Source organism: Muntiacus reevesi, chromosome 15, assembly GCF_963930625.1.
Source record: "Muntiacus reevesi chromosome 15, mMunRee1.1, whole genome shotgun sequence".
Lineage (NCBI taxonomy): Eukaryota > Metazoa > Chordata > Mammalia > Artiodactyla > Cervidae > Muntiacus > Muntiacus reevesi.
In genome coordinates, this window is record NC_089263.1 from 60,941,439 (window position 1) to 60,966,028 (window position 24,590).

Sequence of the window (24,590 nt, forward strand, 5' to 3'; positions counted from 1 at the left end):
AACCTTTTAAATTGAATAGCCCTACTTTGACCTCCTGGAACATCATTCAGATAATAGCAGCACCTTCATATCACCAGGAGACTTAGAGTCAAGAGTCTGTTTTTATCTCTAAGTAATGAGATAATCATATGAATGAAGAAAAAAGTGTGCTTTCTTTGCCTTTTTAATAGAATAAAGCAGATATGTTACCTGAAGATCTTTTTGTGCCACTTTTTTACTGTCAAACAGTAATTAAGCTTGAAAGTCATAGCCACAAATAGCAGCATGAAGCCCAGGTAAAGGGCACAGCTCAAGTGCCCTTTTTACCTTTGGAACCAGGCGTGCTATAGGACCTACCAGGCCTGTTGATATCACTTGAAACTCAGAAAGAAGTTTGGCTAGGTTCTCACAAGAAGCAAGTCAAGATGGAGCCTTGGATGGAATGCTTGGTACGTGTTTTGGCCACCAGTCAGGTGCTGTCAAGGCTTCCCTGCTGACTTAGATGGTCAAGAACCTGCCTGCCAATGCAGGAGACATGAGAGACGCAGGTTTGATCCTTGGGTTGGGAAGATCCCATGGAGTGAGGCATGGCAACCCACTCCAGCATTCTTGCCTGGAGAATCCCATGGACAGAGGAGCCTGGTGGACTACAGTCCGTGGCATGCAAAGAGTCGGACACAACTGAGTGACTGACACTTTCGCGTGACAGCATGCATGCTAAGTCGCTTCAGTCCTGTCTCACTCTGCCACCCCATGGACTGGAGCCCGCCAGGCTCCTCTGTCCATGGCACTCTCCAGGCAAGAATACTGGAGTGGGTTGCCATTCCCTTCTCCAGGGTTTGTTCCCGACCCAGGGGATCCAGACTGGGTCTCCCGCACTGCAGGCAGATTCTCCACCGTCTGAGCCACCAGGGAGGCCCTACTGTTGTGGCAGAGAACTTTGATGAAACTGTTCATCTTCAGCTTATGTCACGTTTCCCCAACTTGATCAAGGCGCTGCAGAGCCAGAAATGGTACTTTTTACTTTAGTCTCAGCCTGTCTCGTGGGGCAGGCCCTGCACATACTTGCAGCATGTGTTCAATAACTGTTATTAAAGTTGATTTCTCTGTTTTCAGTGTTTGCTCTTTGCCCTGATAATATTAACAACAATGAACTATAGAAATACTAAACTACCTAGGGAATTTGGGATGGACGTGTACACACTGCTGTATTTAAAATGGGTAGCCATCAAGGACCTACTGTGTGGCGCGTGGCACTCTGCTCAGTGTTATATGGCAGCCTGGGTGGGAGGGGAGTTTGGGGGAGAATGGACACATGAATATGTATGACTGAGTTCCTTTGCTGTTCATCCGAAACTATCACAACCTTGTTAATTGGCTATACCCCAATACAAAATAAAAAGTTAAAAAACATAAAGCAATACGAACAAGTGAAAAAATACTAAACTACCATTTGTGTTGAGCACCCATTTGCCGTCATTCTATTTGACGTTTCATATACATTAACCTCTGACCTCACAAAAACTTCAGAAGACAGGTTATGGTGATATTCCTGGAGTGGTCAAGTCGTTGGCCAAGGTCACGCAGTTCATAAGTGCCAGACCCAGGAGCTGAGCCCTGCTGAGTTTGAATCCCAGGTCAGTGTCCTCTCAGAAGCCCCAAGACCCGGACAGTCCAGTGCAGGTAACCCTGATCGTGATCTTTTCCAAGAACCAGTCTCCTGAACTGCGTTCAGACCTTGACAGAATGCCAGGAGGCTGGACTTGTAGCCCCAGGAAGGTCTGTGGCTGGCAGAGGACACACAGTGCCTTCTAAAGCAGCTGGCCAGCTGAGACATCTGCCCTGAGGTCCTCGCACCACTGTGGGCTGGTGCCGCCTCACGTTAAATCCTGCCCACCCGCTCACACACAGCATCATCACCATCGGAGGGATCGTTACCGATGCTGAGATAAAGGGACATCCTGCCCGCCCTGTGTAAATAGACCCCCAGGTCTTCCTGAGGAAATGAGCAGTGCCACAGTCAATAGTTCTAGTTAAAAACTCAAGGAGTAATAGTACAGAGAATATCATCTTTTTCCAAGCTTCCTCTAACACACCCCAAAGTGCGGTGATGCTTGAAAGAATGCGAAAACTTTGAAAACCAATCAAGCTGCCCTCTTGTTAACACCATTTTAATGACCTCTGTAGATGAACTTTAGAGGCCTTGGAATGGAGATTACTTAAATAAATAACCTATGAAGGTTTCATGTGGGCCGGATTCCCAGTCTCATGAGGTTTTCTTTGATGGAATTCAGACACGAGCGCCCATCCTGTGCTGTGCCATGCGCAGAGGTTGGGAATGGTTTGTGTTGGTTAAACCGGGCTTGGGGTTTTGCTTCTCATTATGCTAATCAGCTTGGCTCCGGCTGAACTGGCATGGTAAGGCGTTTGAACAACACTGGCCTTTTCTGTGTGCAAGGTTAAGAACTTCAGGCACTGCCCCTGCTGCCCAGAAGCCCGAGTCTGATCTCGAGGGTCATTGCCCGCAGGAGCAGAAGACAGTCCACAGCAGGGGAGAGCGGTGGTGCTGGCAGGATCTGATAGGCTCCGGGATTGTATGGCCTGGGGAGAACTTCAGCCAGTCTCACAAATGGAGGTCCTCTTAAGCAGATCAGACATTTAAGTTTTTAATCACTTGTATTTGAAGGCAGATACGGAGGTTCTTGGGTTTACCTGGTGGCTCGGATGGTAAAGAATCCACCGGTAGTGCGGGAGACCTGAGTTCGATCCCCAGGTTCGGAAGATCCCCTGGAGAAGGGAACATCTACCCACTCCAGTATTTTGGCCTGGAGAATTCCATGGACAGAGGAGCCTGGCAGGCTGAAGTCCATAGGGTCACACAGAGTTGGACACGACTAAAGCGACTTAGCACGCATGCATGCACATAGCACAGACAGGCCACCGGAATGCTGTTTTGCATCATAAATGTTGATAATGTAGAGCAGCAGCTATATAATCTTATAGCTGCCTGTCTTACACGCTGAATTATATGATATTGATTATAAGACACAAGGTTGAACGATAGAGCCTGACTCATTCCTGTCCAGGACTGTGCTGGCCAGCACATTCTGTGTGTTCAGGTCCCAGTGATGGATGTGGCACCCTCCTCAGAGCAAAAATATGATTCTATAAGCAGATTGGGGGCTTCCCTGATAGCTCAGTTGGCAAAGAATCTACCTGCAATGTGGGATCCCTGGGTTCTATCCCTGGGTTGGGAAGACCCCCTGGAGAAGGGAAAGGCTACCCCCTCCAGTATTGTGGCCTGAAGATTTCTATGGACTGTATAGTCCATGAGGTCACAAAGAATCAGACACAACTGAGTGACTTTCACTTTCACTTTTTATAAGCAGATTTTTATGGCTTAGAAAACACATTATTAATCAAACACTAATGTCTAATGAATTTTTCAGTGCTGTTTTGTATCATGGTATTCAATCAGAAATAAAGAGACAGAGTTTGAGGATCACCCCCACCTCTAGCTTTTTTCATTTGGGGATTTCCCTGCTCTCTGCAGTGTTCACAGTTCTCAGACTTCATTTTTTTATTTTTTAAGGACAAAAAGACTGCAGGTTTTTCTACATGTGTCCTCACCCTCCTGTGTGTTTACTGCTTAGCCCGGGGCTAAAGATCACGAAAAAGGGAGTTTTGGGTTTTTTTATAGTTCCCCATCTGCCCTCCACCAAGCGAGTGCAAACTCCCCCTGGAGTCTGTATGCTTGTGTCCACGCTCCAGTACTTCTTCTGTTATTTGTATGATTTGTAGGCTTAACAGTGCCTTTCTGCAGGGAGTGCTGTCCAAGAGAAGTCGTCATACCAAGAAGCAGAAGAGATTCATGATGCTTACCTGTTAGTTAGGAGACATAAACAGTAAGCAAACAAGCAAGGTAGTTCGTGGTGATGCTATGAAAGAAAGAAGATGGATGTGACTTCCTCGGCGGTCCAGTGATAAAGATTGCACGCTTCCGCTGCAGGTTTGATCCCTGATCGGGGAACTACCATCTGCAAACTGCATGCATGTGTGCTAAGTCATTTCATTCGTATCGCATTCTTTGTGACCCTATGGACTGAAGCTCACCAGGCTCCTCTGTACATAAAGTGAAAGTTAATCGGTTGTGTCCGACTCTTTGCAACCCCCATGGGCTATACCATCCATGAAATTCTCTAGGCCAGAATACTGGAGTGGGTGGCCTTTCCCTTCTCCAGGGGATCTTCCCAACCCAGGGATCAAACCCGGGTCTTGGATTCTTTACCAGCTGAGTCACCAGGGCATGGCATGTCCAGAAAAAAAAAAGAAAAGAAACAAGGTGAATGTGACTGAAAAGAACAACTTTAGGGAAGGTTATTCGCCAGATTCTCTGAAAAACTCCCATTTGAATTGAGACTGAAAGAACAGAACTTGGTGATGAAAAAACCTGATTGAGAAATACTTCAGGCAAAGGCAACAGCAGATACAAATCCTTAAAGTAAGAGAGAAAGGATAGTTTGACTGGAACTCAGAAACAGAAGGGAAGAAGGGTGTAAGATGAGTTGGAGAGGCCAAGTGGACCACGGAGGGCCCTGATGGACCTTGCTAAGGAATTGTGAGTTAGCGATTCCAGGCAAAACTGTGATGACTCTAGCTGTAAGCGTGTGTTTGCGAACAGATTTGGGCACTCCTGTCATCGAGGCTGTATATTGTCACCCTGCTTATTTAACTTACATGCAGAGTACATCATGCAAAATGCTGGGCTGAATGAAGCACAAGCTGGAATCAAGATTGCCGGGAGAAATATCAATAACCTCAGATATGCAGATGATACCACCCTTATGGCAGAAAGAGAAGAGGAACTGAAGAGCCTCTTGATGAAAGTGAAAGAGGGGAGTGAAAAAGCTGGCTTAAAACTCAATGATCAAAAAATTAAGATCATGGCATCCAGTCCCATCACTTCATGGCAAATAGATGGGAAACAGTGGAAATACTGACAGACTTTGTTTTCTTGGGCTCCAAAATCACTGCAGATGGTGACTGCAGCCATGAAATTAAAAGTTGCTTGCTCCTTGGGATAAAAGCTGTGACCAACCTAGACAGCATGTTAAAAAGCAGAGACGTTACTTTGCCGACAAAGGTCCATATAGTCAAAACTATGGTTTTTCCTGTAGTTATGTATGGATGTGAGAGCTGGACCATAAAGAAAGCTGAGCACTGAAAAATTGATGCTTTTGAACTGTGGTGTTGGAGAAGATTCTTGAGAGTCCCTTGGACTGCAAGGAGATCCAGCCAGTCCATCATGAAGGAAATCAGTCCTGAATATTCACTGGGAGAACTGATGCTGAAGCTGAAGCTCCAGTACTTTGAGCACCTGATGCGAAGAGCCGATCATTGGAACAGACCCTGATGCTGGGAAAGATTGAAGGCAGGAGGAGAAGTGGGTGACAGAGGATGAGGTGGTTGGATGGCATCACCGACTCAATGGACATGAGTTTGAGCAAGCACCAGAAGTTGGGGATGGACCAGGAAGCCTGGCGTGTTGCAGTCCACGGGGTCACAAAGAGTCGGACACGACTGAGCGACGGAACTGAACTGATTCCTTTGTCAGGTCTGTTGTTGTTTAGTTGCTAAGTTATGTTGTCTGACTCTTTGTGGCTGCATGGACTGCAGCCTGCCAGGCTCCCCTGTCCATGGGATTTCCCAGGCAAGAATACTGGGGTGAGTTTTCATTTCCATCTAAGAGGATCTTCCCAACCCAGTGATCAAACCTGCATCTCCTGGCAGATTCTTTACCACTGAGCCACCTGGAAAGCCTCTTTGTCAGATTAGCCGATCCTTTAAAGTCTTGACTGGTGGGTACTGTGGCCCCGTGATCATCGCACGGACCTGTCAGTAGCATCATTGGAACAAAAGCCAGAGGCTGGGCAGCAGATTTCTGCCACGTGTGGGAAGTTGTACTAGATGTATGCTAATATCCACTCTACTTTTAGGGTTGTCTAATACCATGTAAAGAAAATGACCCGGCTCTAGAAAAATATCATGGCAATTAAAACCACAGTTTTAAAAAAATGAAAAGCACAAACCTAGAGAATGAAAAGACAGTAGCAGAATGAAGCACTGTTGTCCCTTATAATAAAAGGTTTCACACAAGTCTGCCGTGGTCTCTGGTGGTGGTGGTTTAGTTGCTCAGTTGTGTCTGATTCTTTGTGACACCATGGACTGCAGCCTGCCAGGCTCCTCTGTCCATGGGATTTTCCAGGCAAGAATATTGGAGTGGGTTGCCATTTCCTCCTCCAGGGGATCTTCCTGACCCAAGGATTGAAGCCAGGTCTCCTGCACTCAGGTGGGTCTCCTGCACTGCACGCGGATTCTTTATCAACTGAGCCACCAGGGAAGCCATGGTCTCTAGTTTTTAAATATTATGGTGTGATGGCAACGTGCCGGTGTGTGTCTGTTGGTCTGATTTCTCTGGGCAGCAGTTGAGGCTAATTTGGTACTTTTTTCCTTGGTCTAGATGACAGCGCTTCTGCTGCCAGCAGCATGGAGGTGACAGACCGCATCGCCTCCCTGGAGCAGCGAGTCCAGATGCAGGAGGACGACATCCAGCTGCTCAAGTCGGCTCTCGCCGATGTGGTTCGGAGGCTGAACATCACCGAGGAGCAGCAGGCCGTGCTCAACAGGAAAGGACCTACCAAAGGTGCGCGTTGCAGATGCACGGGAGCGACAGCGGGCTCGGCGGTGGTGCATTTTGCTTTTTTCTCATTTTAAGTGTTCTTTTCTAAAACGTCGAAGTTCAGTTGATTTACAATGTTGTGGTAGGCAGGTGTACAACAAAGTGCTTCAGTTACTCATATATGTGCGTGCGCGCTAAGTTGCTTCAGTTGTGTCCGACTCTTTGTGACCCATGGACTGTAGCCTGCCAGGCTCCTCTGTCTGTGGGGTTCTCCAGGGAAGAATACTGGAGTGGGTTGTCATTTCCTTCTACAGCAATCTTCCCGACCCATGGATCAAATCCCCGTCTGCTGCGTTGGCAGGTAGGCTCTTTGCCACTAGCGCCACCTGGGAAGAATATACGTATGCATGTATCTATTCTTTTTACATACACATGTAAATATACATGTATCAGACTCTTTCCCCTTTATGTGTGTGTGTGCTCAGTCGCTCAGTTGTGTCGGACTCTTTGCGATCCCATGAACAGCCAGGCTCCTCTGTCCTGGAATTTTCCAGGCACAGATAGTGGAGCAGGTTGCTATTTCCTCCTCCAGGTGATCTCCCCGACCCAGGGATAGAACCTGGGTCTCCTGCCTTGGCAGGCAGGTGCTTTACTGGTACGTCACCTGGGAAGCCCTTATGGGTTGTCACAAAATACTGAGTATAGTTCTCTGACTATATGTACAGTAGGTCCTTGTCGGTTATCTATTTTATATACAGATGAGATGGTTAGATAGCATCACCAACTCAACGGAAATGAATTTGAGCAAACTCCAGGAGATAGTGGCGGACAGAGGAGCCTGGTGTGCTGCAGTCCATGGGGTCACAAAGAGTTGGACACGACTTAACAACTGAACAACAACAACAAGTTGTATACGTTAATCGCAACTGCCTAATTTATCCCTCTCTCTCCTTTCCGCTTTAGTAATCATAAGTTTGTTTTCTATGTCTATGCGTCTATTTCTGTTTTGTAAATAAATTCATTTGTGTTTTTTTTTTTATTCCACATATAAGTGATAGCCTGTGGCATTGGTCTTTCTCTGTCTGACTTACTTCACTTTGTATGATCATCTCTAGGTTCATCCATGGTGCTGCAAGTGGCATTATTTCATCCTTTTTATGGCTGGGTAATACTCCGTTGTATATAATGTGCCACATCTTCTTTATCCACTCCTCTGTTGACGAACATTTAGGTTGCTTCACTGTCTTGGCTATTGTACGTAGTGCTGCTCCTGACACTGGGGCACATGTATCTTTCTGAGTTATCATTTCCTCTGGACATATGCCCAGGAGTGGGATGGTAGGATCCCATGGTGACTCATGACAGATTCTTGCTCCAGGAGATATGTTGCTCTCTTAATATTGACAGAGAACCCAAGCTTAGAACAATAGTGAAGCAATCGTAGGATTGTTGAAATCATCCCATGAAGTGTGACGGTTTCTTTTGGCTGGACATTGGTGACTGGTAGCCGACATTGGTGAGTTATAGCCGACATTGGTGAATTGTAGTTGACATTGGTGAGTTGTAGCCAACATTGGTGAGTTGTGACCAATGTTGGTGAATTGTAGCCGACATTGGTGAGTTGTAGCCAATGTTGGTGAGTTGTAGCCAAATTTGGTGAATTATAGCTGACACTGGTGAGTTATAGCTAACATTGGTGAGTTGTAGCCAACATTGGTGAATTGCAGTAGACATTGGTGACTAGTAGCTGACGTTGGTGACTTCACCATCATTGGTGAGTTGTGGCCGATGTTGGTGAGTTGTAGCCGACATTGGTGAATTGCAGTAGACTTCAGTGACTAGTAGCTGATGTTGATGACTTATCACCGACATTGGTGAGTTGTAGCCGACGTTGGTGAGTTGTGGCTGACGTTGGTGAGTTGTAGCCGACATTGGTGAATTGCAGTAGACTTCAGTGACTAGTAGCTGACGTTGATGACTTGTCACCGACATTGGTGAGTTGTAGCCGACGTTGGTGACTTGTAGCTGACGTTGGTGACTTGTAGCCGACGTTGGTGACTTGTAGCCGACGTTGGTGAATTGTAGCCGAGACATACACAGTTGTAGATGATCAGTAAATGCCAGTTGAGTCAAGGAAGAAATGTCCACAGTGGACCGGAAAACAGTTTATTAAGACTCTGGGATAGAGAGAGCTTGCAGAACCAAAACCACACACGAGTCCTTGGCCCCCGTGGAGGCCGTGCCTCCTGGATACTTTCAGTGACTCTCGTCTGTCTGCCCTCAGCTTACACTGTCGTCCAGTTCAGCACAGCAAACACTTCTGATCAGGGGCTGAGAGGGGGCAGGCCCCTCCCTGACATGCTTAGAACCAGAAACTTATTACTAACTTCCCCTCCTTCTTTGCTCATAAGCTCCTCCCGGTTTTTCTTTAAATCCCTTTTTCTTTTTCCTGGTAGAACATAGCCTGTGACAGAGTTCTATACCTATAAATAGTGGATTTCTGGCACATTTAAATCACCATTTCATTCCCCAGTGGTGCCTGGGAACAAAATAGAAAGCAATATTTGTGTGTTAAGTAATTCTGTAGTGACCCTCTTCTTACAGTTGTAGAAATAAAATGCCTCGTAAAAGCTTCTCTCCTGCTAGTTAGAACCCTGGCATCTGATTTCAGCCAACATGCGTTACTCATCTTTGGCCAGAACCGCTTTTCCTCATGGCTAACTCTTGCAAACGGAATTCATCTTGGCTGTCAAATTCCTTTGGTTAAGCCCTTTTAAGTCTGCAGCATGTAAATGTCCCTTTAAAATTAACTTTCTTATTTTGTTGGGATTTAAGAAATCATTTCACAGTTGCCATCTTTTCCTTGGAGTCAGGAGAGGGTACTATCTTGATGTTGCATCTGTTCATTTCTTCTCTGGCCTGGATACATTTTCACATGTCTGTGGAAAGCAATCTCTCTTCCCTGTCCTTCAGGGTAATTATCACCAGCTCCATGTGAGATATACATATTGGGAGATGCCTACATTGTGAATAATCCCTATAAATAATCTTTTTCTCCTAAATTACAAAGCGATTAGGGTATTTTAAATAGAAACCAGGTTATTCTAGGTATTCTTGACCTACGCAGCTTTCCAAAAATAAATCTGATGACTACTGTATCCTAAAGGGTACATTTGAAGTCGTTGCTTTATATACAACTTCAGGCTTCTAAAACTTCTATTTTTAGAAAAGGAGGGGGGAATAAAGGGGCCTGCCCAGGAGTTTTCTTTTCTTGATTAAGAGTAAAGTTTGAGTTTTGGAAACTTCTCTTTTGTTGTTTTTCATACTTAGATTGGATGTTTCTTTATAGCATTCTTTTCGAAAATGAAAATAAACCAAAGCACGATTAAGTCACACCAAGAAATAGAAAAAAGGTCATAAGAGAGCTGGTGAGTGGCATGGCCTGAATGCAGGGGTCTGTGGTGTTCTGTCTTTGACATGCACGTAGAGGATGGTGGGAGAGGAGGGGAGAAGCGGAAGTGATCCCATTGGAAGCTCCGAGTCGCTGCTTCTCTTTCAGAGCTTGCATTGTTGGCACGCCGAGTACCCCCTTACCTGGAGCTGGCACGCCACAGCTGTGGCTTAGTTGGGGGATGCTTAGACAGGACGGCTCTGAGACAAACCTCCTTTGGGTCTTTGAAGGCCATGTCATTACTATCACTTGCTGTTCTTTGGGTTTGCCACCCTCATACAGACTGGGCACATGGTGTTCTGATTCTTAGATATTAAGCCATTTTCCCTGCCGGGTGAGTTGTCAGAAGCTTAGGGCTCAGTGTCTTGAGCTTCCAGTGCCCAGTGTTGGGCTGTTTGCCCAGCGACGGGGATGATTGAGCCGCAAAGAAACAGGCCGCCTGGTCAGACGGGGAGCCTCTGGGGGGGCTCAGCTCAGAAGAAGGGCGTGGAGAGTGCCGTGACCGTCCGACAGCCATTCTAAAACGTCGCACCGCAGCGTCCGCTCCCTGGCCTCAGTATTGCCGGGGAGACCGTGGATAATAACTCATCCTTTTCATGATAGTGTGTGTGTGTGTGTGTGTGTGTGTGTGTGTGTGTGTGTGTGTGTGTGTGTGTGTGTGTGTGTGTGTGTGTGCGCGCACTCAATCAAGTCTGACTCTTTGCGACCCCATGAACTGTAGTAGCCCGCCAGTCTCCTCTGTCCGTGGACTTTTCCAGGCAAGAATACTGGCGTGGGTTGCCATTTCCTCCTCCAGGAGATCTTCCCAACTTGGGGATCAAACCCCGGTCTCCTGCGTCTCCTGCATCGGCAGGCGGATTCTTTACCACTGAGCCACCTGAGAAGCCTCTTTCACGACAATACTTCACTCACTTGAAGAAAGTTTATCCTGACGTCTAAGCTTTGACTTACTTTATCATTCTTCACGTGACTTAATTCATACCCCAATGAGAACTGTAGTCTCGTGAAAGTAACTCACTAACAGATCAAGCCCGGGGCCTCCTGAGACAAAGGAAAGTTGCAGCCAACCCTGGACAGATAGTTTATAGAGAGAGAGCTGAGTCTTAGGCTTTTCTTTTCCTTGGTAACCTTCCCCTACCCCCAGGACTGGTGTTTTGTGCTAATTTAACATCTCTTCTTAACCCTGGGTCTTAGGATTGCTGTCCTCCTTTTTCTTTGCTTATGTTATTTAAAAAAATAAAACACATGAAGAACTTGTTCCCATGTCATGTCATGCATCTCAACTGTAGAGAACCTCAGCTTTGTTCAGGTGGGATTAACTTTCAAAGGTCCTTCCCTGGTGGTCCAGTGGTTAAGAATTCACCTTCCAATGCGAGGGACATGGGTTCGAATCCTGGTCAGGGAACTAAGATCCCACATACCACAGAGCAACTAAGACCGCACCTCATTACTGAGCCGGCACTCCAGGGTCCACGTACCACAACTAGATATCCGCACACTGTAACCAGGGTCCCACAGGACTCAAGGAGGATCCTGAATGCTGCAACTCAGACCCAATGTAGCCAAGTAAACAAAAAAACTTTCAGATTGGAAGATTTGTTGTTCTTGTGCATTTGCTAAGGTGCGTATGACTCTTTGTGACCCCATGGACTGCAGCACACCAGGCTTCCCTGTCCTTCACTATCTCCCAGAGCTTGCTCAAACTCATGTCCATTGAGTCAGTGATGGCCATCCAACCATCTCATCCTCTGTCGCTCCCTTCTCCTCCGCCTTCAATCTTTCCCAGCATCAGGGTCTTTTAAAGTGAGTCGGCTCTTTGCATCAGGTGACCAAACTATATTGGAGCTTCAGCTTCAACATCAGCCCTTCCGATGAACATTCAGGGTTGATTTCCTCTAGGGTTGATGGGTTTAAACTTCTTGCTGTCCAAGGGACTGGGAAGATTTGGGATGTTTTAATTATGCTGAGCTCGGGTTATCATAAAGTGGGGAGAAGAGAATCAAATAGTTTCTGGAAGCCGATATTCTTAAAATTGGTAATATGAAAGTTTTTTCAATATTGTGGTTGGACTGGGGGCACAGAATGCAGTGAACAGACCCCGTTATACTGCTCTTCTGGGTACAGACATAGAAAAATGCATGTGAATAAGGGAATTCCTTACAGAATACAGGTATTGGAGAAAAATTGTATAGAAAACAATAGCAAAAGCAACCACTAGGGACATGACCAGAAAACTGTGGCACCTCATGTGAGGGAACGCTTTGTAATCTTCAAAGATGCTTCTGTTTTAGGTAATGGCATGGGAGATGTTTGTGTATTATATTAAAAGGCAGAATCAGGATATCCAACTGGATGTGTTGTATTTTCCAACTAAACAGACAAAATATATACAAAGAAGAGTGAAGTGTACCAAGAGTTATCTTTCTTTTTTTCCTCTGAGTGATGTGGTGATGATTTTTTTTTTCCTTTTTATACTTTTATACTAAATGTTCTTTGATGTACATTCCTTAATAAGCAGAAGGAATGTATGCTTTAAAAATGACTCCTTTCTTCCTGCCAAAGGTGATCTTTAGTGCACAAGGTCAGCAACAGGGCTCAGAGCAAATGTCTGGAGACTGGAGCTTGCTCATGTGTATACTCAAGAAGACAAGCAATGTGCTTTGGAGTTAAATTCATAATAGATCCACTGCTGACATGCACGACTAATTTCCATTTCGGTTCTAGGGAAGTGTTATGGGATTTTAATGTAAAATGTAGGTTGAAATCTAGTTGTCCCTTGTATGAGAGGATTGTCTGCTTTTTTATACATTAACCAACAAGAGTTCTTATTTCTCATTTTAAATTTTGCTTGGCAGTTCAGACTGTCATTTGACAGCTTAACTTTTTAAAAACCTGAATACACCTTCTTCAGACTTTTCTGATCTTTATATTAATAGTCCCATTAATCAACAGATCAGAGAGTAAATCACTATAAGCAGAAGCCATCTGCTGGAGGCGCTGACAAGCATGACAGTTCTGTTAATCTGGGACATCAAAACCTCGTCTCAGAACTTAGTCTTTGCGAGTACTGCTGAAAGCAAACTGCAGGTCATCCTTAAGTAGCTTCTGCTACATTAACACCTACCCCTGATATTCACTATAATACCTGAGACTACCGTTTGTTAACTGGATCGGTGTTGGCCTTTGCAGTAGGTATTTTGGATGTATTAATTCGTGTCACTTCTCCACAGCCCTTTGAGGTGGGTATTATTGTTCCCGTTTTACAGATGAGAAGGCAGCCTCTAGGAGACTGGATAATTTGCCCCATGCAAATTGTCCATCTGGTTTGGGAAAATCTGGAACTTGACCCCTGTAGGCCTGGCTCCACTTATGTTCTTTCAGTCATCCGTGTTGCTTGGATGTACACGCCTCTTAGCAGTATTATTTAAATTAGCATTATTCAAATCAAACCAGATATTTAAGAAATGAATAACTATGTGAGTTGAAATGAGAGTTCTTTTTTCAAGATTTAATTTGCAAAGTATCCCAAATACAATAAATTATATTCAGCATATAATTGTGTAAAATATTGTATTATAGTCTTTTCACTATAAATTTTATTAGAGAGATGTAACTAGCAAATTAAAAAATTTTAAGTTCTTTGCAGTGAATGAAATCAATGCATATTTAACTTAGTTTTTTTATCGTGGTTAGCCAAAATTTGCGATTTTTCCCTCTCTCATCTACTGTGCTTTTTCCTTATCTTTCTCCTTACAAATTGGTTAATTACAGAAAATAACTGTGCTTTCTTTTAGACAGAACATGCTATAGTTTCTTCCATTTTCCTCTGTAATTGCCTTTGCCAGTTTAAATAGACATTCATTAGTGATTTGTAGAAAAGACTTGATAGATATGGAGGAGGAAATGGCAGCCCACTCCAGTGTTCTTGCCTGGAGAATCCCACAGACAGAGGAACCTGATGGGCTGCAGTCCATGGGACTGCAAGGAGTTGGACACGGCTGAGCGACTGAGCACTTGGTAGATATATTCAGTTTTTCAGAGACTGAGAAAGATTGTTTTTAAACTTTGTATTATGAATACATTCAAATGCTTATAAAAGCAGAAAGAAATGGGCATATGCCATCCCTGTTTTACAAACAGGCCTTGTGCATATGGCATTTTTATTTCTCCAGTATATCTTTAGGGTAGGCTCCTGGAAGTGGGATTGCTGGATCCAGGGATAAATGCATCCGTAATATTGCTCGGAATTAGCGATAAGGCTCTTACCCAGCACATGAGTAATTATCTGCTTTGTCTTACAATTTAGCAAAAGCAGGTCACCTTTTCTGATTCCAACTATAGACATCTTTTCAATTTTGAAGTAGAAAGTTAGGAATTCTGAGTTCATAATGGTCAGTTATGTCAAACTTTGAATTTCTACATATAATCACATACATAGTCATGCTTTTCATAATTAAGTTTATTTTGAAACCTAATGGAATGTTTAATTTATCAAATGTTGCACATTTGATAAGTTGTTATTGTTTTTTATTGAGTTGTTAATGTGATGTAAATTAAAAGGGTGATAGATTTCATTTTCTTGGGGCTCCAAAATCTCTGTGGACGGTGAGTGACTGTAGCCATGAAATTAAAAGATGCTTGCTCCTTGGAAGGAAAGCTATGACCAACCTAGATAGCATATTAAAAAGCAGAGATATCACTTTGCTGACAAAGGTCCATATAGTCAAAGCTATGGTTTTTCCAGTAGTCACCTACAGATTTGAGAGTTGGACCATAAAGAAAGCTGAGCACCAAAGAGTTGATGCTTTTGAACTGTGGTGTTGGAGAAGACTCGTGAGAGTCCCTTGGACTGCAAGGAGATCCAACCAGTCCATCCTAAAGGAAATCAGTCCTGAATATTCATTGGAAGGACTGATGCAGAAGCTGAAATTACAACACTGGCCACCTGATGTGAAGAACCGACTCCGGAAAAGACGCTGATGCTAGAACAACTGAGAGCGGGAAGAGAAGAGGGCAACAAAGGATGAGATGGTTAGCATCACCTATTCAGTAGACATGAATGTGAGCAAACGCTGGGAGATAGTGGAGGACAGAGGAGCCTGGCGTGCTGCAGTCCATGAGGTTGCAAAGAGTTGGACACGACTTAATAAGTTAACAACAACAACAGTTAAAAGGGTATCTTGATCATAAGGTTATAACAATATCATAATAACAAACATTAGTAGGTTTGACTACCTATACTTGGAATGTCTGTGTTTACATCAGCTATAGTTTTGAAAATATATTGTCAAAGATAATATTTCATGAAAGTCTGGGTATTCCAATCCTCCCATTTCGAATGATGAATACTTTTTCATTTCAAGCATACTTGTGAATGCTTTAGACCGGAGATTCTGAATACCTTTGTTACAGATTTTCAGTTCCCACAGTCTGGAGTCATTTTGTAGGGAAGTTGACTCAAGGGTAGTTTGTGGGGAGCTTATATGAAGTAGCACGCACGCAGACAGATCATAAACACTCTGTATGTGACTGCGTCTGCTCGCTGCAGGGCCTGTCCACTTCAGCCTGCTGGCTCCTCTCCTTCACTTCCAATGGGTTAGTGGATCTAAGAGAACTTACACAGCATGGTAAAGTCACATAGAAACTCGGGTGTTTCTTTCCTGAGCACTCTTCTCACATAAAATCAGGGTCCTAGATTTCAGAGCAGGACGAATGACCCTTCGAGCATTTGTGAAGTCATTACCGTGTGGACTAGGGAAGCAGGTCCCAGGGGGTCTTGCCTGCGGTCACACTGCCAACGTGGGACACTCTGGACCTCACACCCTGGCCCCGTCTCCCAGACCTGATCTCCTTCTGTCCTCTCCTCCCACGACTCAACCTGGACACCAGTAAAAGAGTGGCTATTTGGGCGATGAGAACTATCTGGGGGTCTTCCTCGCCCCCTGCCTGTTTGTGCAGGATACAGAGTGGACACTCACTGGACCTTCCTCTGCCTCAGGCAGCTTTGATCATAACTGAAATCCCACATTTAGTTCTTCTCACACAGCATTCAGGATACTAGGTTGCACCCTGGTATCCAAACTAGAGCATTTCATCATCTCGGTGCAGCCAAGGGACTGTTTGTCTATGTTTTGCCCCTGAAAACAATTAAATGTATGTGTGTGTACGTGCTCAGTCATGTCCGACTCTTTGCAGTCCCATGAACTGTAGCCCACCAGGCTCCTCTGTCCTTGGGATTTCCCAGGCCAGAATACCAGAGTGGGTTGTCATTTCCTACTCCAGGGGATCTTTCCAACCCAGAGATCGAGCCTGGGTCTCTTGTGTCTCCTGCATTGGCAGGTGGATGTTTTACCACTGCACTGCCTGGAAATAATTATTTTTTAAAAAGCTTTCCTGAACCAGAAGACTGTCTCATATCTCAGTGTCATCTCGAAGCCCGCAATCCATTTATCTTAGCACCCGATGAGCTGGAAATTGTGTTTGAATCTTCCTTCCCTGGTGCTATTTCTCTTCTGCAGTTTTCAAGATCACTTGTCTGAAAATGACTTATCATAGCTGCTCTTGTGTCTTGCCATTCTCATGATCCAGGCTGGTACCTGTTCAGATTGGACGTTAGGAAATACGCTTTTCTTCAAAACTTTTCTTTATGGCAGCAATATTTTTTCCTTGAGTGGCTAATCATGTTTAGATATGGAAACATGAAAGACATCTCATGTGATGTTCTGTGCAGAATAGGTATTTAGCAAACATATTGGTGTCGTTGTGATGCTATTCAAGAAGTCAGTGGTGACACAGGCTGAGCACAGTATGGACAGGGATGTAGCAGTGATTGGATCTTGTCAAAGTCGGGACTCTTTCCAACCTCATATCACTCCAGCAGGGACCACCATTCCCTCTCCTTCCTTCTTTTCCCCTCCTCTACACACACACACACACACACACACACACACACACACACACACACACACACTAAAAAAACGTTAGTCTCTTATTCATGTCTGACTCTTTATGACCCTTTGAACTGTAGCCCATCAGGGACCTCTGTCCAAGAAATTCTCCTGGCCAGAGTACCGGAGTGGGTAGCCATTCCCTGCTCCAGCGGATCTTCCCGACCCAGGGATCAAACCCAGTCTCCTGCGTTGCAGGCAGATTCTTTTTACCATCTGAGCCACCAGGGAAGCCGCTTTCCTCTCCATAGCCACTGTTTTCCTTTTATGATTTCTCATTACAGCTTTAACAATTCTGTTTGCTTTTGATACTGCTCTATTACAGTTTAATGTGTGAGGTTTATTATGCCCTCTGAGAAGGCCTGCTGCATGCAATTGATGTTCTTTTTATGGGCTTTTAAAAAATCCCATCTCCTTTTTGGGGAGAAGAACAGTACTCAATTATTATGAGACTGAATTTTGAAATTATGACTCAAGGAAAAATTAAAAACAGTGACTCAGAGGGGATTTCCTCGGCAATCCAGTGGTTGAGATGCTGCACTTCCACTGCAGGGGGTGTGGTTCGATCCCTGGTCAGGGAACTAGGGATCCCACTAGCCTTGTGTTGCAGCCAAAAAAGAGTCAGAAAGGGCCACACAAGTCCTTTTCTTGGAAGCAGAATCTTTGTTCTTGAAATTTAGTGCAGTCTGATCAACAGATGCGCATGGAACACCTTCCATGTCAGCATCGTAGCAGATGCTGCCTTCGTGTAGCCCGCAGGTGATGGGGTGGACGGGAATGGACAGTGTGAAGATGGCACAAGGCAGGGGCTGTGGGAGCCCGGGGGGCACCCAGCCTGGCTTGGCGGGCACCTAAGTGTGTGGGAGGCACGTCCTGGCTTAGATGCTGGAGAGGAGCAGGGTCCCAGCCATCGTCCATCAGCCCCACCACGTCCTTTGTTTACCCTCCTCCAGCCAGCTCTCTGCCCCCAGGGGCTGTATGGGCCACACCTTTCAGCCGCTTGCCCTCAGCTCCAGTGAGGTTTGAGCAGCAATATCCCCAGTGTGTTCTGGAGGGAGGGAGAGCGAGGTCAGAGGCTGTACCCCTGACTCCTTCCAGGCTGGTCCCCAGGTGGGCTGTGGCCCTGCCCCCTGGGTCCAGTTACCTGCCAGCCCGCGGCCCCATGGGCACGTGATGGGGCCCGCTGTGGAGTCCAGCCCACTCCTCAAGCACGCAGAGAGGGATCTAGGTGGCACCCCCTCCCAGCACGAATGTCTCACCCTCCCTAACCGGATGTAAGTGAGACTAGCCCGCCTGAAACAGCAGCCTGTAACGAAGCACTAAGTTGCGAAATATAGACTGGTGTGCCACAGAGCCGGGGCCACTAGGGCTGGCAGGGCTGGCGAGGAGAGGCCCTCCCCGGCTGGAGGTTGGCGCAGACCGGTGGTGCTGAGTGCGGTCCCCAGAGCAGCAGCAGCACCAGCTGCAGGCTGGTTAGAAGTGCAGGGTCACAGGCCCTGCCCCGGACCTTGAATGGAGCTGGTGAGCTGCATTTTAACTCCACGGGATTCTGCTTCACAGAAACAAGCTTGGGGTGGGAGTGAGGTGGGTTTGCTTGTTGTGGGTGGAGGGAGGAGGCCCAGATAGTAACGAGTCTGGGCACCTGGTGGGAAAAAGAAAACCGGGTGGGGATGGTGATAAGAGAACAGACTCTGTATGATTTCAGTACCTTTAGACCAAGAGATTTTTGCACTGTGTTTTATGTCCCTGGATTTGTTCTAGGGTCTCCTAGTTTATAGTCTGTGGGAACTTGAATAGAATTTGTATTTGACTGCTGTGTGAAAATTGTATAGATCTTAGTCATGTTGAATTGTTTCATGGTGATTTTCAGGTCTACCATTGCTGTTCAGTCGCTCAGTCGTGACCGCCTCTCTGCGACCCCATGGACTGCAGCACGCCAGGCTTCCCTGTCCTTCACTATCTCCTAGAGTTTGCTCAAATTCATGTTCATTGAGTCAGTGATGCCATCCAACCATCTCATCCTCAGTCTTCTTCTTCTCCTGCCCTTAATCTTTCCCAGCATCGGGGTCTTTTCCAGTGATTCAGCTCTTTGCATCAAATGCCCAGAGTATTGGAGTTTCAGCTTCAGTCCTTCCAGTGAATATTCAGGGTTGATTTCCTCTAGGATTGAATGGTTTGATCTCCCTGCTGCCCAAGGGACTCTCAGGAGTCTTCTCCTGCACCACAGTTTGAAGACATCAGTTCTTCAGTGCTCAGTATTCTTTATGGTCCAGTTCTCACATCAGGTCTACTATCTCCTCCTACTTTTCTGTATATTCATCCTATTAATTTTTGAGAATTTGATATTGAAACCCCAGCTAAAAATTTTGACATATCTACTTAAAAAAATAATTGTAATATATAGCGGAGCTATGGGCTTCCCTCCTAGGTCAGTTGGTAAAGAATTCGCCTGCAATATAGGAGACCCCAGTTTGATTCCTGGGTCGAGAAGATCCGCTGGAGAAGGGATGGGCTACCCACTCCAGTATTCTTGGGCTTCCCTTGTGGCTCAGCTGTTAAAGAATCCACCTGCAATGTGGGAGACCTGGGCTCGATCCCTGGGTTGGGAAGATCCCCTGGGGAAGGGAAAGGCTACCTATTCCAGTATTCTGGCCTGGAGAATTCCATGTATAGTCCATGGGATCGCAAAGAGTCAGACACGACTGAGCGACTTTGACTTTCACTTTCATAGCGGAACATGTATGTAACTTTGTTCTGTATTCCAAGTCTCCTGTAAATGTATGATCATACTTTCATAATTTAAAAAAGAAAGGAAGACAAAAAATCTGGTGAAGAGTGAGCTGTGATCCCTGAGATTATAGAAGAGTGAAATGATGGAGAGCGGCCCGGAGGCGCATGGGCCTGGGGGTCAGGGGACAGTGTCCTCTCGTCCCTCCCCCAGGCCTGGGTGTGCAGTGGAGCCGGAGCACACGTGTGGCTCCCACTGGATGGGATGACGCATTTTAGGTTGTTACTACTCTGTCTGATGTCCGGCACTCAGAGCTGCCATCATGGCTTCAGCTTTTGCGCTTTGGTTGGTTCTGACGACCTGACACGTGATGCAGCGGACTGTAAGGAGCCGTTAGAGACCATCCATGAGGGGTGTCATGACAAGGGGTTTTTTTTAAAGGAGATTTGCCGGGACAGAGCCGCCACATGCAGTGGGAGGCCAGCCCTCGGTTTTAGGGGTTGCGCTGGGGGAGCCTCTGCAGAGAGACGGTGATAGCGGAATGAAAGTCAGACGCCCGGCACGCTGATATGCGTGCCGTAGTCACTCCCTAGGGCCTCTGTAGCGAATGACTACAAACAGAAGTGGATTCCCTGACAGTTCTGGAGACCAGATGTCTGAAGCGAGTATCGCTGGGCTGACCTCAGGGTGCTGGCAGAGTTGTTCCTCCTGGCAGCTCCGAGGGGAGCCTGCTCCATGCATGGTGCCTGCCTTCTGTGGCCGCTGGCCCGCCTCGGCTGGAGGGTGCATCACTCCAGTCTCTGCATCCGTCTCAACGCGGTGAGCTCCTCATGCACCTTCACATGGGCGTCTTTGTTTTCCCCCAATGGATCTTACTGAAGTGTAGTTGATTTAGTGTTGTCTTAGTCTCTGCTGTTCAGCAAAGTGACTCAGTTCTTTATATATACTTTCTTTCTCATATATATTTTTTTTCCACTATGCTTTGTCACAGGATGTTGAATACAGTTTCCTGTGCTATGCAGTAGGACCCTGTTGCTTATCCATTCTATACATAACAGCTCGCATCTGCTGATCCCAGGCTCCCGTTCCATCCCCCCTCCCCCCACCCTTTGTCAACCACCAGTCTGTTCTCAGTGTCCGTAGGCCTGTTTCTGTTTTGTAGATAAGTTCATCTGTATCGTATTTTAGATTCCTCATCTAAGTGATATCACCTGACATTTGTCATTCTCGTCTGACTTACTTCGCTTAGTATGATCATCTCTAGCTCCGTCCATGGTGCTGCAGATGGCATGATTTCATTCTTTTTTATGACTGAATAATATTCCATTGAATGTTCATATATACACGCGGGCTTCTTATAAGGACATGAGTCATTGGATTTAGGGCCCACCCAAATCCAGTGTGGCCTCACCTTAACCAACTGTATTGGGGTTTCCCAGGTGGCACTGGTGGTAAAGAATCTGCATGTAATGCAGGTTTGATCCCTGGGTCGGGAAGATCCCCTGGAGAAGGAAATGGCAACCACCCCAGTATTCTTGCCTGAAGAATCCCATGGACAGAGGAGCCTGGTGGGCTACAGTCCATGGGGTCACAAAAGAATCAAACAACTGAGAGATTCAGCAGCAGCAGGCAGCAGGGCCTCAAAGATCCTATTTCCTAATAAGGTCACATTCTGAGGTTCTGGGTGAATGTGAATCTCAGGGAAGACACCAGCACAGTACATATATTTTAAAAAGACCGACAAAGTGGAGACTGAAACGGTAGGTGAAGTAGAGAGAGGAGGTGGAGCTGAGGCGAGGATGGCATCGCTTCTGGAGAAGGTTCTGTCCTGGCAGAGAGTGGACATCAGCGTGGGAGCAGACTGTGTGTGCGAGGAAAGATTTAGAATCTCCGTTTTGGAGCTGTGGTGTTTTCCTTGAGGAATATTTGCTCCAAGCACTGGGCTAGGGCCCCTGGCTGGAGCAGGGACTCAGAGAATGAGGAGAGAGAAAGCTTGGAGTAGATGGAGAAGGATGTCCTGCTGTGGCCAGAGGAGCCTGACTGTGGTTTTTTAAACGCTCTTTCACAATTAAAAAAAAAGAAGAAGGTGGGCTGGCCCTCAGCTTTCAGGACTGAAAAGTTTCAGTGTATTGAAATTTTGGCACTCTAGGCAGTTTTTGTCATTGGTAGTATTTTTAAGGGCCTCCTCTGAGGCAGATTTAACTTGGGGATGAACAAAATAAATTCTGCTAGCACCTTAAAATAAACTTTTAATTTTAGAATAGTTTTAGATTTACAGAAAAGTTGCAAACAGAGTACAGAGTTTCTGTATACCCCCGCACCCAGTTTCGCCTATTGTTAAGATTTTACATTAGAATGTTTGTCACAACTGACGGAACGGTATTGATACATGATGATCAGTCAAGGGGCATACTTTATCCAGATAGCCTTAGTTTATCCCTTAGGTCCTTTTTTGGTCTCAGGATCCCATCTGGGATTATATTTAGTCATCGTGCCTTCTTGGGCCCCGTGGACTGGCAGTTTGTCAGGTTTTCCCTGTTCTTGTTTAACCTTGACCGTTGTGCAGAGTGCTGTCCTTCAGTTTGGGTTTGTCTGATGCCTGTTTCCTGATTAGCCTCGGGGCGGGCTTAGGGAGGAAGACCGCAGAGGAACAGCGCTGCTCTCGTCCCACCTCCCAGGGGTGCGTGCTGTCTGCGTGACTTGCCGCAGTGGTGTCCACCTCGGTCCCCTGGCCGAGGCGTGTCTGTCCGGTTTCTCCCCCTCGTCGCACCTCCGCGCGGCGTGGTTTAGGAGGAAGTCCGTGTGCACAGCCCACACTTCAGGGGCAGAGAATATGCTCCACTGTCTGAAGGACAAAGTATCCACATAAACTATTTGAAACTTCTCTGCCTGCAGATGAGCGCTCCTCGTGTGTTTACTGCATCAGCTATCTGTGTCAGTGTGAACCTGTGGGTGTTGATTTGATAGTCTGGGGTATAACCCAGCTCCGCCCCATCAGTGTGGGTTTGGTGAACACTTCTTTACTTTCTGGTGCCAAAAGATGCTCCAGGCTCATCTTGGATATTCCCTGTCCTAGCCCTAGTTTGGGGCATTTCCCCAACGGTCCCTGGTTCCTTTTGTTGCAGAGTGGGATTAGAAACCAAGGCTTGGGCCCCGGGTCTCTCAGCAGACAGAGCTAGGAAATAGATGTCTATGCAGGCTTACCTGTTATTGCGGACCTGTGTGTCTCTGTCTTTGTTTAGCTAGGTTCACACACTCCTGCCTCCTCCTCTGCTCCATTCCACCTGGGTCATTCTAGCCCTCCCCTCTTACAGGTCTGTCACCTTCCTCTCCAATAGCCGGAAGCTGGTTCCTTCCATCCTCTGGTGCATCTACCAGTTGTTCAGTTCTCATGTCCATGCATCGTGGTTTCAGAATTGTTCACCCATGGCCCCATGGGATACAAGTTTACCGACTATTATTGGAATGCAGTACTTATATGCAGTTCCTTTTGTAGTCTTCCAGTTTCTACTCGCTCCCAAAATTCCTCTGTTGGCCCCTTTCCTCTCCACCCCTTTCCGTGAGGTTGTATTGTGTATTTCTAACATGGTTGGTTAGAGTCTTCTGTCTCAATCTGTATTCCATCATGGGGTTCCCCCACCTCCTAATTGGCCGTTATTTGCATATATCAGGGTTCACTCTTAATAAAGTAAAAGGATCTGTGGGTTTGACAGCTGTGCAGTGTCATCCTGCCACCATTATGGTATCGTGCAGAGTAGCCTTGCCACCCCAGAGAACCTCTGTGTTTCACCCAGTCATACCATCTCCACTCTCTGGCAACTGCTGATCCACTTTCTGTCTCTATAGTTTAACTTTTTATAAAGTGTCATTCTAAACGAAATCATACAGTGTATAGCCTGTCAGACTAGCTCCTCGCACTTGGCAATTTGGATTTAAGATTCATCCATGGTTGCGTGGATTGGTTGATTCCTGTTATCACTGAATCCCATTCCGTTGCCTGCATGGGCCAGTTTGTTTACCCCTCACCCACTGAAGGACTTCTTGGTTGCCTCCAGTTTTTGACAGCTTTATGGCATCACCAACTCAATGGACATGAGCTTGAGCAAATTCCAGGAGATAGTGAAGGACAGGGAAGCCTGGCATACTGCAATCCATGGGATCGCAAAGAGTTAGACATGACTTAGCAACTGAACAGCAGCAAATATTAAATGCAGGTTTTGTGCAGGCATAAGTTTGCAAATCAGTTGGGTAAATACTTAGTGTCCAGCACGATTATTGGATCCTGTGGTAAAATTTGGGGCCTCCCAGGTGTCTCAGTGGCAAAGAATCTGCCTGCCAACGCAGGAGACATGGCTTCGATCCCTGGGTCAGGAAGATCCCCTGGAGAAGGCAAACCCACTCCAGTATTCTTGCCTGGGAAGTCTCATGAACAGAGGAGCCAGGTGGGCTACAGCCCATGGGGTGGCAGGAGTCAGACACGATTTGGCAACTAAGCAACAACCACGATGGTAAAATCTATAAGCCTTAGTTTAGTAAGGACTGGCAGACTGCCTTCCGAAGTGGCTGCCCCATTTTGCATTCCCACCAGCTCCAAAGAAGAGTTCCTGTTGCTCTGCCTCCTAGCCAGCAGTTCGTATGTAGTCTGTGTCCTGGACTTTGGCCATCCTGATAGGTGGAATAGACATATCTCATTATTGTCTTCATTTGCATTTCCCTAATGACAAAAGATGTTGAGCATCTTTTCATATGCTTATTTGCCATCTGTATATATTCTTTGGTGAGGTGTCTGTTCAGATCTTTTGCCCA

General features: G+C 46.1%; 1 protein-coding gene across 5 annotated transcripts in view; it reads left to right on the forward strand.

Annotated features, from left to right (window-relative positions):
- The window catches only part of EML1 (EMAP like 1), a 191,550-nt gene that overhangs the window by 102,635 nt on the left and 64,325 nt on the right, over positions 1 to 24,590 (forward strand). For all 5 annotated transcript variants that reach the window (XM_065905958.1, XM_065905956.1, XM_065905957.1 and 2 more), the window contains exon 2: positions 6,500 to 6,682. In XM_065905958.1, the coding sequence (XP_065762030.1) occupies positions 6,500 to 6,682 (183 nt within the window). The remainder of the gene's footprint in view (positions 1 to 6,499; positions 6,683 to 24,590) is intronic.